The following is a 19,023-nucleotide window of genomic DNA, read 5'->3' as shown; positions in this document are numbered from 1 at the left end:
TATTGATAATCGTTCTGCATCCTAAGGAGGACAAGTGAAATTGAGGCTGGAGGAATGTAACTAAAGGTGAACTCTTAACTCTCAACGTGACTGAATGCCACACTGCAGAAGGCACTCCATCGACTGCAAGCTGAATATGTCCTTCCCAGTTTGGGATGGTGAAGGCTCCAGTTATTTGCTTAAGCCACCACCAACTTGCTTTGGCCTACTGCTCCCTTCAATGGGGATGAAAAAGGTATCCCAGCGAAGTTTCTGAGCGCGAGTCAACTGCTGAATCAGGAAGAGCTTGTCACGACTCTCCTGTGGAGACACCAGACATAAACCAAGTGAGTTCCGATTCACAGATGTCCTTAACCATGGTTTATTGGAGAAACTGCCTTTGGGCTGAGCTGTATGCCAACCCAGAAACTCTAGCTAACAAACCCAACAGTCAGGCTAGTAACTGTTGAGATTCACATTACAAAGCGGGAATCCAGCAAAATGCAAGGAAACAGTACGGTGCCCAGAATCACAGGCTGACTAGAGCTAAAATCTAACCCAGTGGAAGGACCTCTGCTTAGTAAGATCTTCCAATACTTTCCAACGGGAAATGCTCACGGCAGAGATTTCAGCCTCCAAAACTAATAAAGGCCATTTCATTACCCGCAAGAAGGCACTGCGATCCCAGATCCAAAGTTCAAGCATAAATTTGACACGTATAAAATTTGTCCGGCGTTCCCATCCGTGCCTCCAGCCAAATCCAATAAGCGAAGCCGCATCGCGCTCAGTGCACATTTGATTAATAAAATTATGCATTTGGTAAGAGCAAGGTAGAAGGACAGAACTAATAAATATCATTAGATTAAAACTTACCATAGCTAATTGTTCTCTCAGTTGATTAATCACTCGTTTATGTGCTCCAGCCAAGGCAGTAAACCAAAACACGATAAAGCTATAAAGCAAGGCGAAAAATACATAATGGAACACTTTGGCACGGCTAGCTTCTCTAAGTTTGCCAAACACAATCTCCCACAGACAGGGCAAATGTGAGACCAGTAAGGATTGTGAGTCATGGAGAACACCTATGTGGTCACTAACAGCTGACACTGACTTGATGGCACATAATCAAATCAATCAAGGATCACGGTGATGGACTTCAGTAATGCAGCTGGTTCTCAGGAAGGAGGGAGCGCATTCCAAGGAGGGGAGCAGAATAAGAGGAAACACAATCCAGGGATGGGACGTGGGAAGACAAAGACGTTCAGGATAGCCCTGCCCTAGAGCCTCCCCAGGTTATTCCCCCTTAGGATAGATAGAGTAGCTTGAGTCTGGCAAGACTGATGTCAGGCCCAGCCCAAGAACAACAGAATAATCCAGCCAAACTCAATTCTTTATTTGCTCATGTGGTGTGGACAGAATTTGCTCACGTGGTGTGGACAGAGTCCATCACATCACCTCCCCCTTCAGAGACCCATTCCATCACAATCACTGGCGTCTGTAGTAAGCCACAGTGATACCAGCATGACCACCCGTACGTCATGAGGTCAAGCATGTCGCGATTACCTAATTAAATCATAACACCTGATGAAAATATGGAAGCTGAATCATTGTCATCATTTGGCCCTCCCTCAAGGATGCTCAGAATAAGGATTCCTAAACTGCCCAAACAAGATACAGAGCATGAAAACTTGGGAGTGTCCCTGGGACAATACCCAAGCACAGTTACTGTATGTATTCAAATAAGTATAGATCTGTCAATCATCTTGAATGCCACCAGAAAAATATGGAAGCATTCATCCTAATGAATCAATGACCAGCATTTAGGAAGGATGCATAATGCAGTACCAGGTACAGCAAATAGTTATGGTGGCAACCAGGAACATGAAACATTATCTAACTTCCCCATTTTAGTCTTCTTTTAGGTGTGTTTTGAAAAAGAGTCAATATGGTTAATGCATGGTCTCCACATTAAACTACCTACCCTGATTAACGTACCACAATTACAGAGTTTGTATAAAATGCTACACCCAACTGAAATCCACATGATAGCTTGCCAGAATGGTCACGTGAACCCACCCACAGCAAAAGCTGTGGTCTGTGGTCTGTCAGCAAAAGCTCACCAGGTAACCATGAAGAAGGGCATAGCAAATGTTTCCGAAGAAATGCCGTTCAGGATTCTTTGCAACGTGAGGGGGAATTTCTTTATGGTATGTTGAATGACATCCCATGAACGATTGAAATTCACAAAAGGTCCACAGGCTTTCGAGGAGGGAATGCTGTTCAGGAGGGACCGATGAGAAATACAAAATATTATCAAACATATGTGCTAAACTTTGCTCTACTATCCATGGTGAACATTATAGCAGCTGACGGCACTCAATGGCTGCCAGATATAGACTATAACCTTCATGATCTCCAGCCTGCCAACACTGGAGATGATGGTTGAGGTCCAATCCATCTGGAGGACCATGCCTCAAGGAAGACTGGATGCTTCCTCTACTTGCCCACAAAGGGGACAGCTGCAATTGAGGTCTGGGGGCAAGGAAATAGGCTACAATACGGGGAGTAATAACACAGGGGAATATTAAGGAACACCTGTGAATCATCACCAACACTGAAGCTACTTACTGTGTCATGCTAAGTCCCAAAGGAATGAATGCCAAAATGAGACCAATCAGGAGTACCACCAGGAAGAAAAAGTTGGAGCTGGAGGCTCTGAAGGGCCGGGCAGAAGGTTTACATGTGTGCATCAAGCTTACCTGGAGAGTAAAAAGAGATCTGATGACTTCTTTCCATGTTCCCTTTTCATTTTCTGTAATTCTCTTATCAGAAACTAGGATCTACTACCGAAACACTCAGAGAAAAGAACATGGAGATGTTTTCTACAATGAGGAAAGGCAACTGTTGAGGACAAGGCAATCCAGGAAAAAGATGAAACGCAAAATCCACACACAAAGCTTGAACTAAAAACTGTAGAGGAAAATATACGTGTAAGAGGAAAATAATTGCCAAGGCTTCCTAGATGTTTACTTCCCTAAATATTCACGCTGGACCCAGGATGGAACTAGGACAGATGTTCCCAGACAATTTAAGACACATAAAGACCATCTACTTACCTTTTTAATATAAAAGACAATGAAATATTTTACGGCTGCAATTGCTGGGAGGAGAGGACAGAAGAAAGTTCCAGTCCAGCAGATGGTTTGTCCATAAACTATTTCCAACACGTTGTCCGGGATGGCAAACTGCTGCAGCCCAACGCACCGGAAGGGCTTCAGGGGACAATAGGTAACGATCAACCTGAAAGCAGAAACATTCATTCACTTCCGACTCGGATGCCCAGCGCTCGTCTTCACAGAAACCAAATGCTTGTGTTCTTGGGCTGTATTCATAGCAGCCTAATAGCCAGGCTGGCTGGGCATGAGGGGAACCATCATCCAGTGCAACTGGATGTTGGGCAAAGTTTATTTATAGCTACTCTAGAGAAGGCAGGCTTAATACGAAATTCCAGAAGGATCTCCCCCAATGGGCAGAAATGGCATTGAAGTGGCAAACGTGGCTGAGCGTAAGCAAGCAGAGGGATGCTTGACCCATCGTTAAAAACTTCACACAAAGCACTTAACTCAAAGGCAGTTTCTTTCTTTCATATACAGGCCTTAGAAAGTTTGGAAGGCTTTGGTAAGGCATGACTGTCCATTTTCACATTCAACTAGGGCAGATCCTTTTCAAATTTCGTATGAAGTCTGTCTCTGCCTTCCCTAGAGTAGCTATAAATTAACTGTGCCCACCATCCAGTTGCGCTGGATGATGGTTCCCCTCATGCCATCCCAGTTTCCCATGGCTGGCTGGGAAATTCTGGGAGTTGAAGGCCACCCAGCTTAAAGTTGCCAAGGTTGAGAAACACTGATCTACGGTATTGTTCCTGACTACCCAAGGTTGTGTGGGTATGTGCGCTACGTTCTCCTGGTCAGGAAAGCTTGAAGGGCATTATCGTCATCATCAACAACGGGCTGTCGGAAGAAGCAAGCAAAGACCTCCTTTGTTCAAGCACAGGCTTGACAGCAATATCTAATCAGAACCTGCAGGTGAGATGGAAGTGAGTGCAACTTTACAAACAGTGGTCTGCTGGAAAAGGAAAAAGGAAAAAGGAAAAGTTCCTGGTGAGTTTGGAGTCAAATCTAAATGTGAAAGGTTATAGACAGATGCGACTCTCTTATCCTCCACCCAAAAAAACCCACCTTGACCCCTTCCTGGAATTTTATACTTACTTCCTAGGAAAGTCAATGAAGACTGTAACAGCGAAGATGATGATCAAGTCAAAAATCATCAGTTTATACATTTCCTGGCCAACTCGAGTTTCCCAACACTGAAAGAAGAGACAAAGGGATTCTCAGATTAAATGCAGCGACTGCTGAAAAATCACCAACCAGCATAACACTGAAGTTACAAACAGCTATTGGCGTCTTAGTGAACTATTTACAGCAAGACAAAGCGACTCAGGGCGGGTGCTGAATGTCTTCTTCACGGCTGAGCGGCGTTCAAGGGGAGCCAACAGAGCGAGAATTATTTTTTGTTCACACACCTTATTTCGTAACTCATTTCACTTCTTATGTAAACCTACTTACTGGATAAAGGTCATAATTGTATCCACACGTCTTGCACTTGTCAGCACAGGATGTGATCCGAGTCCATAGCGAAAACAAAAGGACAGCAATGTTGGCCAAGCGCACGAAGACACACCTTCGAGAGATGGGGGTACATGAAGAAATGAGCTAGTTTCTGTATCTTAGACATTTTGCAGTACAAGATTAAAGAGGAATTGTGGGCAGGTATAAAATTGGTTGCTTGGGGTTACCACACTGCTAAGCTGTGGTTTGGTTAGCCATGGTTTATTCAATAAGCCACAGCTGGTTGGGTTCACGCACCATACGAAGCCATTTACAGGTAGTCCTCACTTAACAACCACAATAGGGTCAAAAATTGGTTAAGTGATGTTGTCATTAAGTGAGTCACATGAGCAGGCCCAATTTTATGACCATTTTTTACAACAGTTGTTAAGCGAATCTAGCTTCCCCAATGGATGTTTTTTGCTGGAAACTGAGAAAAAAAGGTCGCAAATCGCAATCGCGTGACCGCAGGATGCTGCAACTGGTTGTAAACGCAAGCTGGCTACCAAGTGCCTGAACTGCGATCATGTGACTGTGGGGATGGTGAGATGTTTTGTAACAGTCGTAAGTGTGAGTACAGGCCATAAAGCACGTTTGCCAAGGCTGTCGTAACTTTGGACAGTTGTTAAATGAATGGCAATTAAGCAAGGACTACCTGTACTATGGTTTATAACCCATAATGGGTTTTTTGAGGTGGAGGATAAGAGAGTCGCATCTGTCTATAACCTTTCACATTTAGATTTGACTCCAAACTCACCAGGAACTTTTCCTTTTTCCTTTTCCAGCATACACCAATGGCGTATATAACACACTAAGTCAAAACCCAAAGAAACCACATTTTATACTAAGAATGATGTGTGACCCCAGCCGAAGCATGTAACTTAGGCCTTGTCATAAAAAAGGAAGAAATGAACTAGACAAATTGATTTCTATATTAATCTTTGATAATTAGGGATGGAAGAGATCCCTGCTCATATGCTGCGTTTGAAACTGCTACTGAATCCTCCAAAATCCCACTCATTTACAAATCAAGATTTGGGGGGCCAAGACAGTGTTTCTTCCCCACCTACTAACTGTCAGGATATGACAAAAAAGCTACCATATTTCTAAAAGCTTGTTCAAATCATTCAGTTTTGGAAGACCATGTGATCTTTTGTCCCATTTCCTCCATGCAACATTAATCCCCTCTTCCTGATCATTTCCCTACTGAAAATTGCTGCTACTGAATCCTGTCCAATTTCAGGACCCACAAATGGAGCTTAGCGGGTTGCCTGTGGTCTACAGGCAGTGCCCCCCTCCCCGTATTAGCAAAGCAAGCAAGCCACGGAAGGCCACCAGCACGTGGGTTTACCTGATCAGAGTTAACCGTATCTCAAAGATAGGTGAATAATCTTCATATTTGATGAGAAACGAAAATATCAGGGGGGCAAAAAAGTTTGCCACAGTGATCACCATAGAAGGCAGGTATTGCACAAAGAGGTCATCTAATTTGATGTTGCTTTCCTGCATGGAGGAAAAGTTTCTTTGATTTGTTAAAGATTCCTTGATTCAATAGCAAATTGCCACCAATCTCTTTCCTTCAACCTCCTGCTGCCTTAAGGCACTGCAGATGACCCCCCTCCCAGAAGATTAAAATAGATCTGGTTTTCAGCTCTGCATTATTCCTCTCCCATGCCAACTTGCCAGCATCAAACTGGACATTTCAAAATTGCTCCACTGATGGAGTATCTTTGCGCAGAAATTTGTGGCTTGCTCCCAAGATTGGGCTAAGCCAATGATCTGCCTGAACATTGGTTTGTTAAGCATGTCACAGTAGCCTAGTTTATATATGGCCACAATGGCTGGGTTCAAATCATGGTTAAAATAAATACTAGTTTAGCCCAATGTATGAACCAACCATCAGTCTAAGCCGAATCTTTTCTCCAGAGCTGTTGAGAAAATATAGGCAGTCCTCGACTTACGATCACAATTGGGACCGGGATTTCCACCGTAATCATTGCAGTCGTAACTCAAATCGCCACATGACAAGACCCGATTTTATGACCATTCTTAAGGGGGCTGTTAAGTGAATTACCATGGTAGTTAAGCCAATCCAGCTTCCCCAATGGGCGTTTTTTGCCAGAAAATGGCAAAAAACATTGCAAAACACAACCATGTGACCGTGAGATGCTGCAACTAGTCGTAAACGTGAGCCGGTTGCCAAGCACCTGAAATGCAATCATGTGACCATGGGGTGTGTATGACATTTTGCAACACCTGGAAGTGCTCTACAGGCCGTAAAGCACCTATTCCAAGGACGTTGTAACTTCGGACCGCCGTTAAACCAACAGTCGTAAGTCGAGGACTACCTGTAAAACTGATTAAAGAATAAAATGCCATGGTTAGAACCTAATTTCAAAAATTGCCTGCTACTTACTTGGAAAGTATGTTCTTGTGAATAGACAGTTACTCTATAGATGGAATAAAAACAAGCTGACAAAACAGCCAAAACAACACCGTTTAAGAAGATTCTTAAGCAATAGATACGTATTTTCTCTTTGAGGGTTCTGTCTGCTGCCCTCTGCCTTTGCCTTTCTTCCTGCAAATCAGTCTGTGAACAGAAATATATTTATAGGTTTGATTTTTAAATCAATCAATCAATCAAGAATAATTTTTAAATGAATCTTTGGGTCAAGAGAAGAGACCATAATCATCTGAGACAAAGCGATTACCTCTTCCTGGCCAGAAGACAAGAGAAATGTTGGATAATTTAACCATCGAGCATCTCCCCAGCTGAATGGCCTTCCTACCTTTGCTGCTGCTACTTCCAGCACAACTTGTGACAAATGCCAGGAGAGGGGGGAAAAAACCACGTGTGCTTTTTCTAGGATTATGCCTGAATGCACCTGTCCATTCCACCAACCCAGTCGAGATAATTTCTGGAGCTGGAAAAAGGGGTCTGGGAACTGTCCATCTTGCAATGCAAGACGAAGCTCTGCACAAGGACATCAAAGAATATGCATCTGGCTTAGCCCTGGCGATGGAAAGTGCTAACAAAGGCATGGGAAGGCCAGTGTTCTTGCCAGAACTGTCTTTAAGAGGACCTGCAAAAAAGATTTCTTCAGGTGGCAAAACATTTAGTTTGCAAATCTGACCAGCATCTAACATATCTCCATCCTGTTCTTCACCCAGCCATGGTCTTCCTTGACCTGATGCTCTCCAGACATACCGTATACCACCTCCCATCACTCCTAGCCAGCATGATCCAAAAATATGTGGGCCAGGAGTTGTAATCAAAACACACTTCTAAGGGATCAGGATGGGGAGGGATACTATAAACTAGAGATATGCAAAACTCACTGCTTCGGAAAATGGAACGTTCTGAACTCTGGAGCATGCCCAACCTCCTCCTGACCATGCTATTTGGGGGGCAGTTATGCAGTTTCCAGGAATAAACCCTCTAAACTAGAAGCTGTATGAGGTATCTCAGATATGGTGTTCTGGATGAAACAGGAGTGGACCTGTTCACTTCCAGAAACCACCAAACCACTCTTTGAATGGCATGGCCCAGAGAAGAAATGGAATGTTCTGGAGTCCTCTGGAATATTCTGTTTATGAATCAATCCATTTTTGCATAACCGTATTGCAAGTTTATTCAGTTGTTTGGTACTTGGGCTATTTGATAAGACAGCACAGTTCAATACACACTTAGAAAAAAATATATACACACATACTTTGAGTTCATAAAGTAAACTGCTTTGTTTCAGCCGCGCAGCGTTTACATCCGTAATGCAGAAATCCCAGCCAGCAAGAATTTTGTTGCAGTAGCTCTGAAACGGATCTTCGCTGTACACCAAGCTTCGCTTAAAACCTTTGACTGAGCTAGTAATAACATTGCCAGGTTTGAAAAGAAAGGAAGGAAGGAAGGAAGGAAGGAAGGAAGGAAGGAAGGAAGGAAGGAAGGAAGGAAAGCAGTATTAGAAATTTCAGGATGTAATTTTCACACAAACTCCAAAGAGTTTACATCTTTTGAAGCAGCATTTCAAGTGTACTTGATGAGAATTGATCTGTTTAACCTGGGACTATTTTGATGGGATCAGCCTTAGAGCAAAACACGCAACTGGCATCTCGTGACAAATCCATGACTTCGCAGTGTAACTTCAGATGAAAACACCACAATTTTGTTACACTTCCTTTTACTCTTCTCCCTGATACTTGAAAGTACAGTAGGGAAATTCAAGCAAAACACACCTATGCAGCTGGCTTGTTTTCAAGGTTTACGTAGCATAGTTTTCAAGTAATAAAGCCATACTTTGATTCTCTAACAGCGGCTGGTTTCACATGTTGTGCTAAGCCCTAATGCGGCTTGTTTGGCTTGGATTAGAGGGCTGTGTGAACCCAGACCATGTTATGGACCTCCAAAGTCTTTCTAATCATTATGGTTTTCTATGGAGCTTCGAAGACCCTCCTCCATTCAGAACAGTGCTAATAATTAGATTCTCATTATTATAATGGATTTATTGTTACTGATTTCACTCCTCATATCTACTGTTCTGCTCCTACATGCCACGCAGATGTAGCACAGACCGCCACGTGCCTATCCACATCACAGCCACTGCAGTCCTAAAAGTCACCCAATCGCTTCACGGAGCCTGATCCCAGAGTGTTCCGCATTCATCGCATCCCGGGATCCTCCGTTACTGAAATGTGATCACCAGGATCAATCACTGTCTGTGCCCACAAAGCCATCATTTCATCATCCCATCTTTTTCCAGCCAGCATCTGCTCAAATTGATGGGAGCTTCAGCTGCATTTGGACAGTACCTGTGAGGTGAACAGCTGTAACTTGAGTTTGCTATAAACAATAAACTTACTTTGGCCTACCGTACAAACAAATAGTGGAATGATGACAGTTAACCCTGTCTGAATAGTGAGATTTCAGAATTCGGGAATCTATATTACCCTCACGCAATCAGAGTATCTATCCATGTGTTAAAAATACAGAAAGCCCTTGGGAGTCCTTCAAGCCTCAACGTTGCTCTTTAGAATGGTCATTTCTATTGCGTCGTGTTGGCAGCAGGAAGATTCCCTTTCCCAACAGGAATTACCTTTTGATAATCCAGACAAAGCTCAAAGAAAGGTAAGCCAGCGTGATCAGCAAATACGCAAGCGGCACATGGTATTCCAGCAGGCCCAAATATACATTATCCACTGTGTAATAGCCATAAAAGAGACTTGTCATTTCCAGAAACCCCTGAAAATAGAGTTCAACAAAGGAAGGTCAAGCTGCTGCATAGACACACAGTGGGGAACAGCCGTGCTTTAGCGGCTTGGCTGAATGCTAAACACAGCAGTCTGAAACCATCCATGGCTGTGCGGCTGCAGCCAATACAAAGCAGTTTTTTCCCCTCTGCCTGTGGCCCATTCAGAAATCCACCCGCTACAGAAGTCAAATCCTTCGGAAAGGACTGTTTGTGTAACAAACCAAGCCACAGTCGGATTTCTTAGTATGTTGTCTGAAAAAAAGCAACCACTGGTTGCAAACCATAGTTAGTGGCTAGTCAGTAAGACTTCATTACGACCGGACCTGCATATACACATACAATCCATCCTAATTCATATATACAACCACAATGAAGGATCCAAGAGGCAACAAGGAATGATCTGTAAGTTAGAGGCTTATAAACTATGGTTAATATAGCATATTGTGCAAACCCAGTATGTTGCCACCCAGTGGCCTGCTGGAAGATAGCAGGTTCTTTAGGATTCAGTAGGTTCAATCTAGGGCAGTGTTTCTCAACCAGGGTTGCATGGCACCCTCGGGTTCCGCGAGAGGTCACTAGGGGCTCCCTGGGCGATCACAATTTATTTTTAAAATTATTTCCAATTCTAGCAACTTCACATCAAAGAGGTAAGTTTCATTCTTTATTTTCAGTTAAAGAGCACTGTTAATGCATCTATACAGGCCTACCCATGAAACAAATATAATAATTTTGCAACTTCTGGACTACATTTGAGCCTCAATGGGCAGGGGTTTCTTCCCCGAGCCCTGAAAAATATTTCAAGGGCTCCTCCAGGGTCAAAAGATTGAGAAAGGCTGATCTAGGGTGAAATGTCTAAAAGTATTTTATTCAATGTTAAAAGAGTTACAGAGAAAAAAAGATTTACCAATCCACATCCTTTTGGCTTGCCAAGGACCCCAAGTGGGTTAGCAGACAGACCCCTGGAGCTGGTGGTTGTGCAGCACCTTCTTAGGACTTTGGGTCTATGCCAAGATTCAAGCTCTCTTGGAGGCTTTTGTCATCTTTCAATTATTTTTCTTTCTTAAGCATGAATTATAAATTCATTGTGTCTCTTAATTAAAAAAATAACACTGGAGGTGGCTTGGTAGCTCATTTTATCAGTGACCTGGTCATAACTTCAGATGGCAGACCATCTGCCTGAGGTAATTTTTCAGCAAGATAGGCTCCCTAGCAAACAGCACCTCAGGATGAAGATATCTCTGGTCAAGAATTTGGGGTCCCAACTGATGGAATTGGCCCAAATGGCCAAGTTAACAGCATTGATAAGAGAAAATACCATATCTGGATTTGTCTTTATTTGGCCACCCCTTCTGGACTATTTGCTTGTGTCTGAAAAAAATGAAGCTTTTACTTTGGGGTTTGATGATTAAATGCTTTGATTTGATAGAAATAATATTACTAAGGTTCAGCGAATGGTAAGAGATCTTATTTGTAAATGCATTTATGTCTGTATTGGAGAAGGTCGGAAGTTACTTTCTTTTCTGTCTTCTCTCTAATTCTGCACTTTTATAGCTTTCCTTTCTTCTTTAGTTCTGTTTTCTATCTTTTCTATATTCTACTTTTTGTATTTTACCTGTAGTTTGAAAATTAACGAAGTTCTTGGAAAAAAAAGAGTTTGGGGTCCCAGAGAAGCGCCCCTTTGCAATAATTCCATGGGAATACTGTTTCTGGTGTGCTGTTATTGTTGCCCCCCCATCCCTTTCACAGGTGTCAGGGTAGGGAGCTGGTGTCATCCTCTTTAACTTAACGGTTACAAGTAGGAATAAAGATAAAGCAAGCCTGATGCAATTCAGTTCACTTTTTCTATCCACACCTGCAGAGGAATTTACAAACAAATCACACCAGTGGCTAAATAACCCTTTCTACACAGCACAGCAGGACAGTCAGGCGTTAATCTCGGAAAGCAAAACATCAGGAGGAGTCTGATAGCACCTTTTCTGACTCACCACTGTATTACTAGAAAGTTTCATGAGCTGCAAATTTCTGAGTAAAACGCGTTACACGGAAAAGGCACGGCCACACTCCTGATTTTTTCCTTTCTATCCAAGTATTTCTTATACATGGAAAGGGAAAAAGGGCTCTATGTTACTATTCTCTCCCCAATCTTCCATGGTGGCAATTCACCCAGCCAATAGTGGTTTATTTTATTTTATTATTTTAATTTTATTTTTCCATATTTTATTTTATTTTATTTTTTATATTTTATTTTATTTTATTTTATTTTATTTTTTATATTTTATTTTATTTTTTATATTTCACTTCACTTCACTTCATTTTATTTTATTTCTATAGCCGCCCATCTCAACAAGTGGGTGGCTTACAATCATAAAAAACATAAATCGTAAAATCATAATCATAAAAATCATAAAAAAAACCATAACAGTTAAAATAATTAAAAACAACGAAAAGTACAAAATAAATATATATGGCCACCAAGTAAACAATGCATGGATGTTAATACGGTAAAGAAATGGGGCCCTTAACACACTCGGGGCCCGAGGCCCAGGCACATAACCAGGTGTTCATGGCCTTACGGAAGGCCAGCAGGGTTGGGGCCATCCTGATCTCTGAGGGGAGAATATGCCGGAGGGCAGGCGCTACAGCAGAGAAGGCACTGGTTTACTGGCTAACTCCCAACAAATGCAGAGCTTAATATCCAGTGATGTGAACCAGACCGAACAACATAAAAGGATGCTCCAGAGACCCAGGGGGGCTGGTCTCTTTGTTTTAGCACTAGAGGTAGGGCTAGGATTTTTTTTCCCCATCCTGGCAATGAAAGGGAAAAGAGAAACAGATATGCTACCATAAGCTACTGGGAGCAACAGGGGAAGACTTCTGAAAAATAATGCATTTTTAATCAGAAAGGGCTAGGAACTTGATTTTTAAAAAAAGTAAAGCAAAAGTTTTCAAGATGCTGAAGTTATAATAGTGGGGTTTGGGTGTTTTTTTTTTGGTAGCTGTAAAAACACAAGCACGGTGCCCCTATTAGCTTTAAAGCTTCTCCAAACAAAAGACCATCTTTATGGAGCAGCAGAGACTGAAGTACAACTTCTAACGCCCCCTGTGAGGCAACAGGCTGACAAAGGTTGCTGAATGCTCATCTTTCAACAACTTATCAAAGGGAGAAAGGTGGTCTGTACTTGATCCTATGGAGGCTTAAGAAGATCTGCCTGTCCAGCATATTCTCACTAATTCGTTCTGCAATTGGTAGAGAAAGGCATAATGAAAACCACCTCTTTGGGGGGGTTGTTATTTTACATTTGTTCTTCAGATCTGGAAAAGTATGGTCAACTACTCACTGTGCCAGACAGCAGATCTGTAATATAACTGTAGAAGTAGACAAGTCCCTTGGTGTTACTGCTGGCATAAACGGTACACTCTGGCTCTGCAGAGAACGACATTCAGAGCAAGCAAACATGTTAGAAGGAGCAAAAAAGCTGAATATTTTGCCCATCAGCTGCATTGAGCACAGCCTGTTCTTCCACATCGTGTGGTTCTAAACATGCTCTGGAATGAGGCTCACCGGAAGAGTGAGTTACCTGTTTCTAGGGGAACCTTCACGTAGCTGCCGTTGACCACTTTGTATTTAAAAAGAGCAGTTGGAAGGGTGATAAAGCTGAACAGAAGAAGGAAGATGACAATGTTCAACAGCACCAGGAACCGTAGGAAAGAGAAGTAAGACTTGATGCCAGTGCCAAATTTCTCTAAGAGAAAGAGAGAAAAACATTCCGGTGCTGCCCAAATTAATCATTTAATTGTCCAGCTTTAAGACAGTCAGCTGATCACTTCGCAGCCCCATTAGGTGATTTCTCTTTGCATGCCAGTTGTGGAGCTATCACATTGTGGTTCATGCCATAACCTAATTCCATGGGCCAATCAATTATGGCTTATTAAATAAATCTTGGTCAAGCAAGCCACAGCTTAGGGTTGTTTCTCACAAATTACACACATAAAATACAATTTGGTGGGGCACTCTGACTTTAGGAGGTTCTTTCTAGAGACACTCAACTGGCATCATTAATCATTTGTGCCAAGTAACTACTCTTTTATTCAGCTTGTTCTTTTTAATCAAGAGCTTGAAACCTCTTGTGCATCAGATGAGTTGTTATTCCTATTTGGGGGGTGGGGGGGGAGACACCTTGCCTTGTTCCAGATTCAGCATCCAAGTGGGATCATAGTAAGTATTCCAGGAAATCCTCCTTCAGATACCAAAAATATCTTTCTAGCCCAGGGTTTCTCAAACAGGGTTCCATGGCACCCTCAGGTTCCACGAGAGGTCATGAGGGGTTCCCTGGGAGATCACGCTTTATTTAAAAAATTATTTCAAATTCAGACAACTTCCCATTAAAGAGGTAAGTTTCCTTCTTTATTTTTAGTTTAAGAACCCTGTTCATGCACATATTTTTATTTATTATTTATTTATTCAAATTTTGCTACCGCCCATCTCCCATATATACAGGCCTACCCATGAAATGCATATAATAATTTTGTAACTTCTGGCCTATCCTTGAGCCTGAATGTGCAGGGGTTCCCCCAGGGCTGAAAAATATTTCAAGGGTTCCTCCAGGGTCAAAAGGTTGAGCAAAGCTGTTCTAGTCTACGTACAGAACAGGCAACACAACAGATCTGCCAGCCAAGGAGCCAATGTAACAGAGTGCAAAAGCAATAAATAAGACCTACCCTCAATGCTATGGATGTCATGTCTCCACAATTCCAGGTAAGAGATTAGTTCTTTGAAATTCTCTGCAATTCTTTTTTGTGATTTACTAGTTGTTTTCTTCCACTGATCCCACTTTGACTGGGATTTTATGTTTTTTTCCTCAATCTCCCTGGTCAGAAAAACAGATATAGTAAGTGCATCTCATACCTCACTTTGAAATAAATAAAATACAGGTTAGGTTCTTACATTTTGCTAAGCATACATGGTTTCTTTGGTTTTACTGTACTGTGTGAATGCAGCCACTGCAGTTGTTACACCGAGGTTAATGGCTCAGCACAATCTGCGAACCTCCCCAACTGTTTCTTTCCATAAACCATGTTTTAAAAAACAGTGTGGCATTCATATATACTACCACACTCCCAACAGATTCCTGACAGTTTACAACAGAAAAATACAAAAGAAAACACAAAAGAAAATTGCAAGGTCTTAAAGCACCGTTACGTGAATTAGGCGACCACTGCTATTTGCAGTTAAAAACCTAAATGTTAAAAGCTCTTCTAAAGCATGGTGTGCGAATGTGTGCCTGAACTTTTCAAAAATTCACTAGGTTGGCAAACACATTCCATATGCCCTTTTCGGGGGAGACAGCTTGAAGCACAGTGTGCAGTTTGGAAAACCTCGAGGTGCATGTTCCAAGCAAGGCCGCGGTTACGAAAAGCTCTAAGCTTAAAGCAACTCATCACAACAGCCTGTCGATTACTCTTTTACAAACGGGACTTAGATCTCCCCTATAATCCACTGCCAAATGTCAGAAGGCTTTTTTTTAACAAGCAGAGAGGGACCCCAGGACTAGGCTGCTCTGCGGTTTGCCACTTTTCCACTTAAACCTTAAACATCTCTTCTCCGCAATTGACAAGGCACATTCTCTCAGTGGCCGTGCTGCGTAGAGATCTCTGGATTCTGCCCCTTTGAGGAGATTCCTGGTCTCCGATCGGGCTAAACTGTAGTAGTTGCCCCCATTTCGGGTTAATAGTCTTCTCCTCTGCATGGACTGGTAACTGGGCAGTTCCTGGAGGAAGGTCACAGCTGGCATAAGCGAGTCCGGAAGAAAAACATCTGCCAGAATAACAACAACAAATGACCTTTATATGACCAGTAGCATGTGGTCTCTCTAGAGGCACTTAACTGCTTACTATTAAAATGCCTGCTTTTTCAGCCTGCCTTTCAGTTACAGCCGATGTGCCTATAGAACTGGGCCAGATTTCGTATTTCACAGAAATGGTGTTTTTTCCCTTCCTCCTCAAACCCCATCATGGCAAGACATAAATAAAGACCCCTTATTTTAGATACCACCCCCCAAGAAGAATAAAAAGAACTCCAGAGAACTTGAGAAATGCCTCCATCATTATTGATGGAAGGACAAAAGAAAGATGCCAAATCTGACATGTACCATCCTATTACATAGAGAAACTCATTGGCCTGGTTGACATGTGTGAAAGCAAACCTGTTCAGCCATGATTTCTTGAACAAGCCGTAGGGGTTTGGTTTGCACAGAACAGGGACTCATAAACTCACCACTGTGGTTTAGCACCAGGTGTGACTTAGACCAGTTAACTGCCCAATCGCTAATAACACTTTTAACGTTTGTTTCAGCATTTCCAAGATAAGGATTAAAGTTCTGCATCTCCCATACAGCCTGACCACACTGGATATTTTATTTTATTTATTTATTGAATTTGTCCCCACCCGTCTCCTCCCATCAGGGATATGCTAGCCAGGGCTTATGAGAGTTGGAATTCCAAATGCCTGGAAGGCGCTGGGTCACTTATCTGTACCAATAATTATACTTATCACTCTTTAAGCCTTTTTTTGCAACAGCCAAAGAACGAGTGCCTGTCCTTTTAGGGCTAAATTGCAAAGACTCTGAGCACAGATCCCACCCAATTAGACTTCAAAGTGGGAATAAAACTCTAAGCAGCTTGATTCAAGGTCGGATTCCCAAGTCCTGCCACATAAATGCAGAATTAGAAATAAAGATTCCCTCCAGTGGAGCTTGACGCCTGATGGCTCCAGGGGCCCAACCAGAGACTGGGTTGGGGATGAAAGACTACCGGGAAGCTGGGTTGGGGGTGGGAGACCACCAGGAAGCTGGGTCAGGCGGGAGACCACGGGGAACCTGAGTTGGGGATGGAAGACCACCAAGAACCTGGGCTGGGGATGGGAGACCACCAGGAAACTAGGTTGGGGACAGGAGACCACTGGGAAGCTGGGTTGGAAGTGGGAGACCACTGGGAAGCTGGGTTGGGGATGGGAGACCACCAGAAAGCTGGGTCAGGGGTGGGAGACCGGGGGAAAGGGCCAGGGCTGGAGGTGAGGTGGCTGGGAACAGCTCCCCTCCGATTCCACGGGGCGACTTCTGAGGAAGGCGCCGGCCCAGCGCCGCTCCCTCCGCCCACGCAGCCCGACGGCTCCCAGAGGCCTTCCGGCCCCCTCGGCCTCGGCCCCGGCCGCGTCCTCCAGCGGCGCGAAGGCCCGGCAGCCCCGACCCACCACTGCTCCCCTCGCCCGGGCTCTCCGAGCCGCGCCGCCCGCTCATGGTCACCGCCCGCCAGCCGGCTGGTCCGCTCCGGCCGCGCCTCCCCGCGCTTTCCTGGCGGCCCGGCCCGCCCCGGCCCGCAGCCGCTTCCGCCCCAGAGAGACGATCGGGGCGGGGCGGGGCGGGGAGGGGCCCGCTGGGGCGCCGTTTCCTTCCTTGGCCCGGTTGGGCTCCTTCCTTCGCCCGAGGGGCCGTTTTCGTCTGGAAATTCCGTTTTATTTCCCTCATCATTGGATGAAGAGGATGCTGTTCTGTAAATTCAGATTTATTTCATGATGAATAGAAATCTCATCAGGATGTTTGATTTTTTTTAATCTCATGAATGCCATTCTCTTCTCTGAATTTGATATTATTCCCTTTCATTCTGAAAAGAATGCCTTTTTCTTCTGTAAAGTTGATTTATTTTACTCATCAGTGCCGTTCTCTGCTATGAGCTTGATTTTATTCCCTTTCATCATCAAAGACATGCCTTTTTCTTCTGTAAATTTATTTATTTGTTTATCAAATTTTATCACCGCCCATCTCCCATGAAAAGGGGGACTCTGGGCAGTTACAACAAAGTTTAAAATTCAGTGCTGTTAAATACAATAAATACACATATAATAAACAATAAAAATATAAAGCGTAATAATGTCATTGGCTGTACCATGGGATAAATGGGGTCTGTTACTGTAAAATTGACTTTATTCCATTTCACAATCCATTTAATGTCATTCTGTTCTATAAATTTGAGGATCTTTTTTTTTAACTCCATGGCTCCCATTCTCTTCTATGAATCTGTTTTTATTTCATTTCATCATCAAATGAATGCCATTTTTTTCTGTATATTCGACTTTATTCAATTTCATCAGCAAAGGAATGCCATTCTTTTCTGTAAATTAAATTCCGTTACCGAATGAAGGCCATTTTTTTCCATGAACTGGATTTTATTTCACCATCAAATGAAGGCCATTCCCTTCTTTAAATTCCATCTTATCGCTAGATGCCATTCATTTATATGAATCTGATTTTACTATTGCTTCCTTAGCGGATGAATGCTGCCTACCTTTTGGAATCTGGCAGGTGCTTCCAAACTTGGATTCACATCTTGCATTCAGGCTAAATTAGGGGTTGTTTACTTTTGGCTTGTTAATTGAACTACCATTGGCTGGGCTTCCATGGTTCATTCAGTGAAGATTTGTTTAATCATGATTTTATCCACTGAATTGTCATAATCACTGCATTACAAATCACAATGAGTTCAAGCAACAGGGTAAGTCAATGACCCTAATCTACCAGCCACGATGACTAGACTTATGCAACATTCTACGTCTTTAATCATGGTGTACAAGGAACAAAGGTTGGATTCACCAAGACCAAACCAAGCAAACAGTTTTACTCTTTAGTACAATGTGTGAGCCCAGCCACAGTCAAAACCCTGTTAAGAGAGTGATGAAATGAAGGTGGTTGCTTCTATGACTTCAAAATATGTAAATAATTCTTAGCAGACTTTCTTGATGCTTTTCTGCCCTAACTTTTGATTCGGGAATTTTAAATACGAGGCCAAATGGTTGTAGGATAATGAGAACGATCAGCTACATCTTTTCCATTTTTATTCAACAAAATATTCCACAGGTGTTGTTTTTTTTTAAATAATTTCAGTTGGGTTCTTCCTAATTTTCTACCCTTTAATTGTGCATTTAAGTGTTTTAACTCAAATTCCTGCAGGGATTATTCATTCATTCTTTTCATCAACAATCGTGTTCTCCATGCTTCCTTCTTCGAACAGCGGTAATTGTACAGTAGCATTTTCCACTTTCCATTCATCAAAACTGTCTGTGTTTCTTTTATACCCTTTTA

General features: G+C 42.8%; 1 protein-coding gene across 1 annotated transcript; it reads right to left on the bottom strand.

Annotated features, from left to right (window-relative positions):
* Positions 1-59: 59 nt before the first annotated feature.
* Positions 60-17,233, bottom strand: TMC7 (transmembrane channel like 7). Its single transcript, XM_063315112.1, has 16 exons — positions 17,139-17,233; positions 15,476-15,704; positions 14,609-14,757; positions 13,468-13,632; positions 13,228-13,313; positions 9,734-9,879; positions 8,360-8,507; positions 7,063-7,236; positions 5,998-6,149; positions 4,605-4,719; positions 4,248-4,345; positions 3,096-3,279; positions 2,608-2,738; positions 2,100-2,255; positions 853-931; positions 60-300 (listed from the first exon to the last, which is right to left on the bottom strand). The coding sequence occupies exons 1-16, from the start codon at positions 17,182-17,184 to the stop codon at positions 172-174; spliced, it is 2,187 nt and encodes a 728-aa protein (XP_063171182.1). The 5' UTR covers positions 17,185-17,233; the 3' UTR covers positions 60-171.
* Positions 17,234-19,023: the final 1,790 nt, after the last annotated feature.

This window comes from Candoia aspera, chromosome 14, assembly GCF_035149785.1.
Source record: "Candoia aspera isolate rCanAsp1 chromosome 14, rCanAsp1.hap2, whole genome shotgun sequence".
Classification (NCBI taxonomy): Eukaryota; Metazoa; Chordata; class Lepidosauria; order Squamata; family Boidae; genus Candoia; species Candoia aspera.
This window is presented reverse-complemented; position numbering and strand designations above follow the sequence as displayed.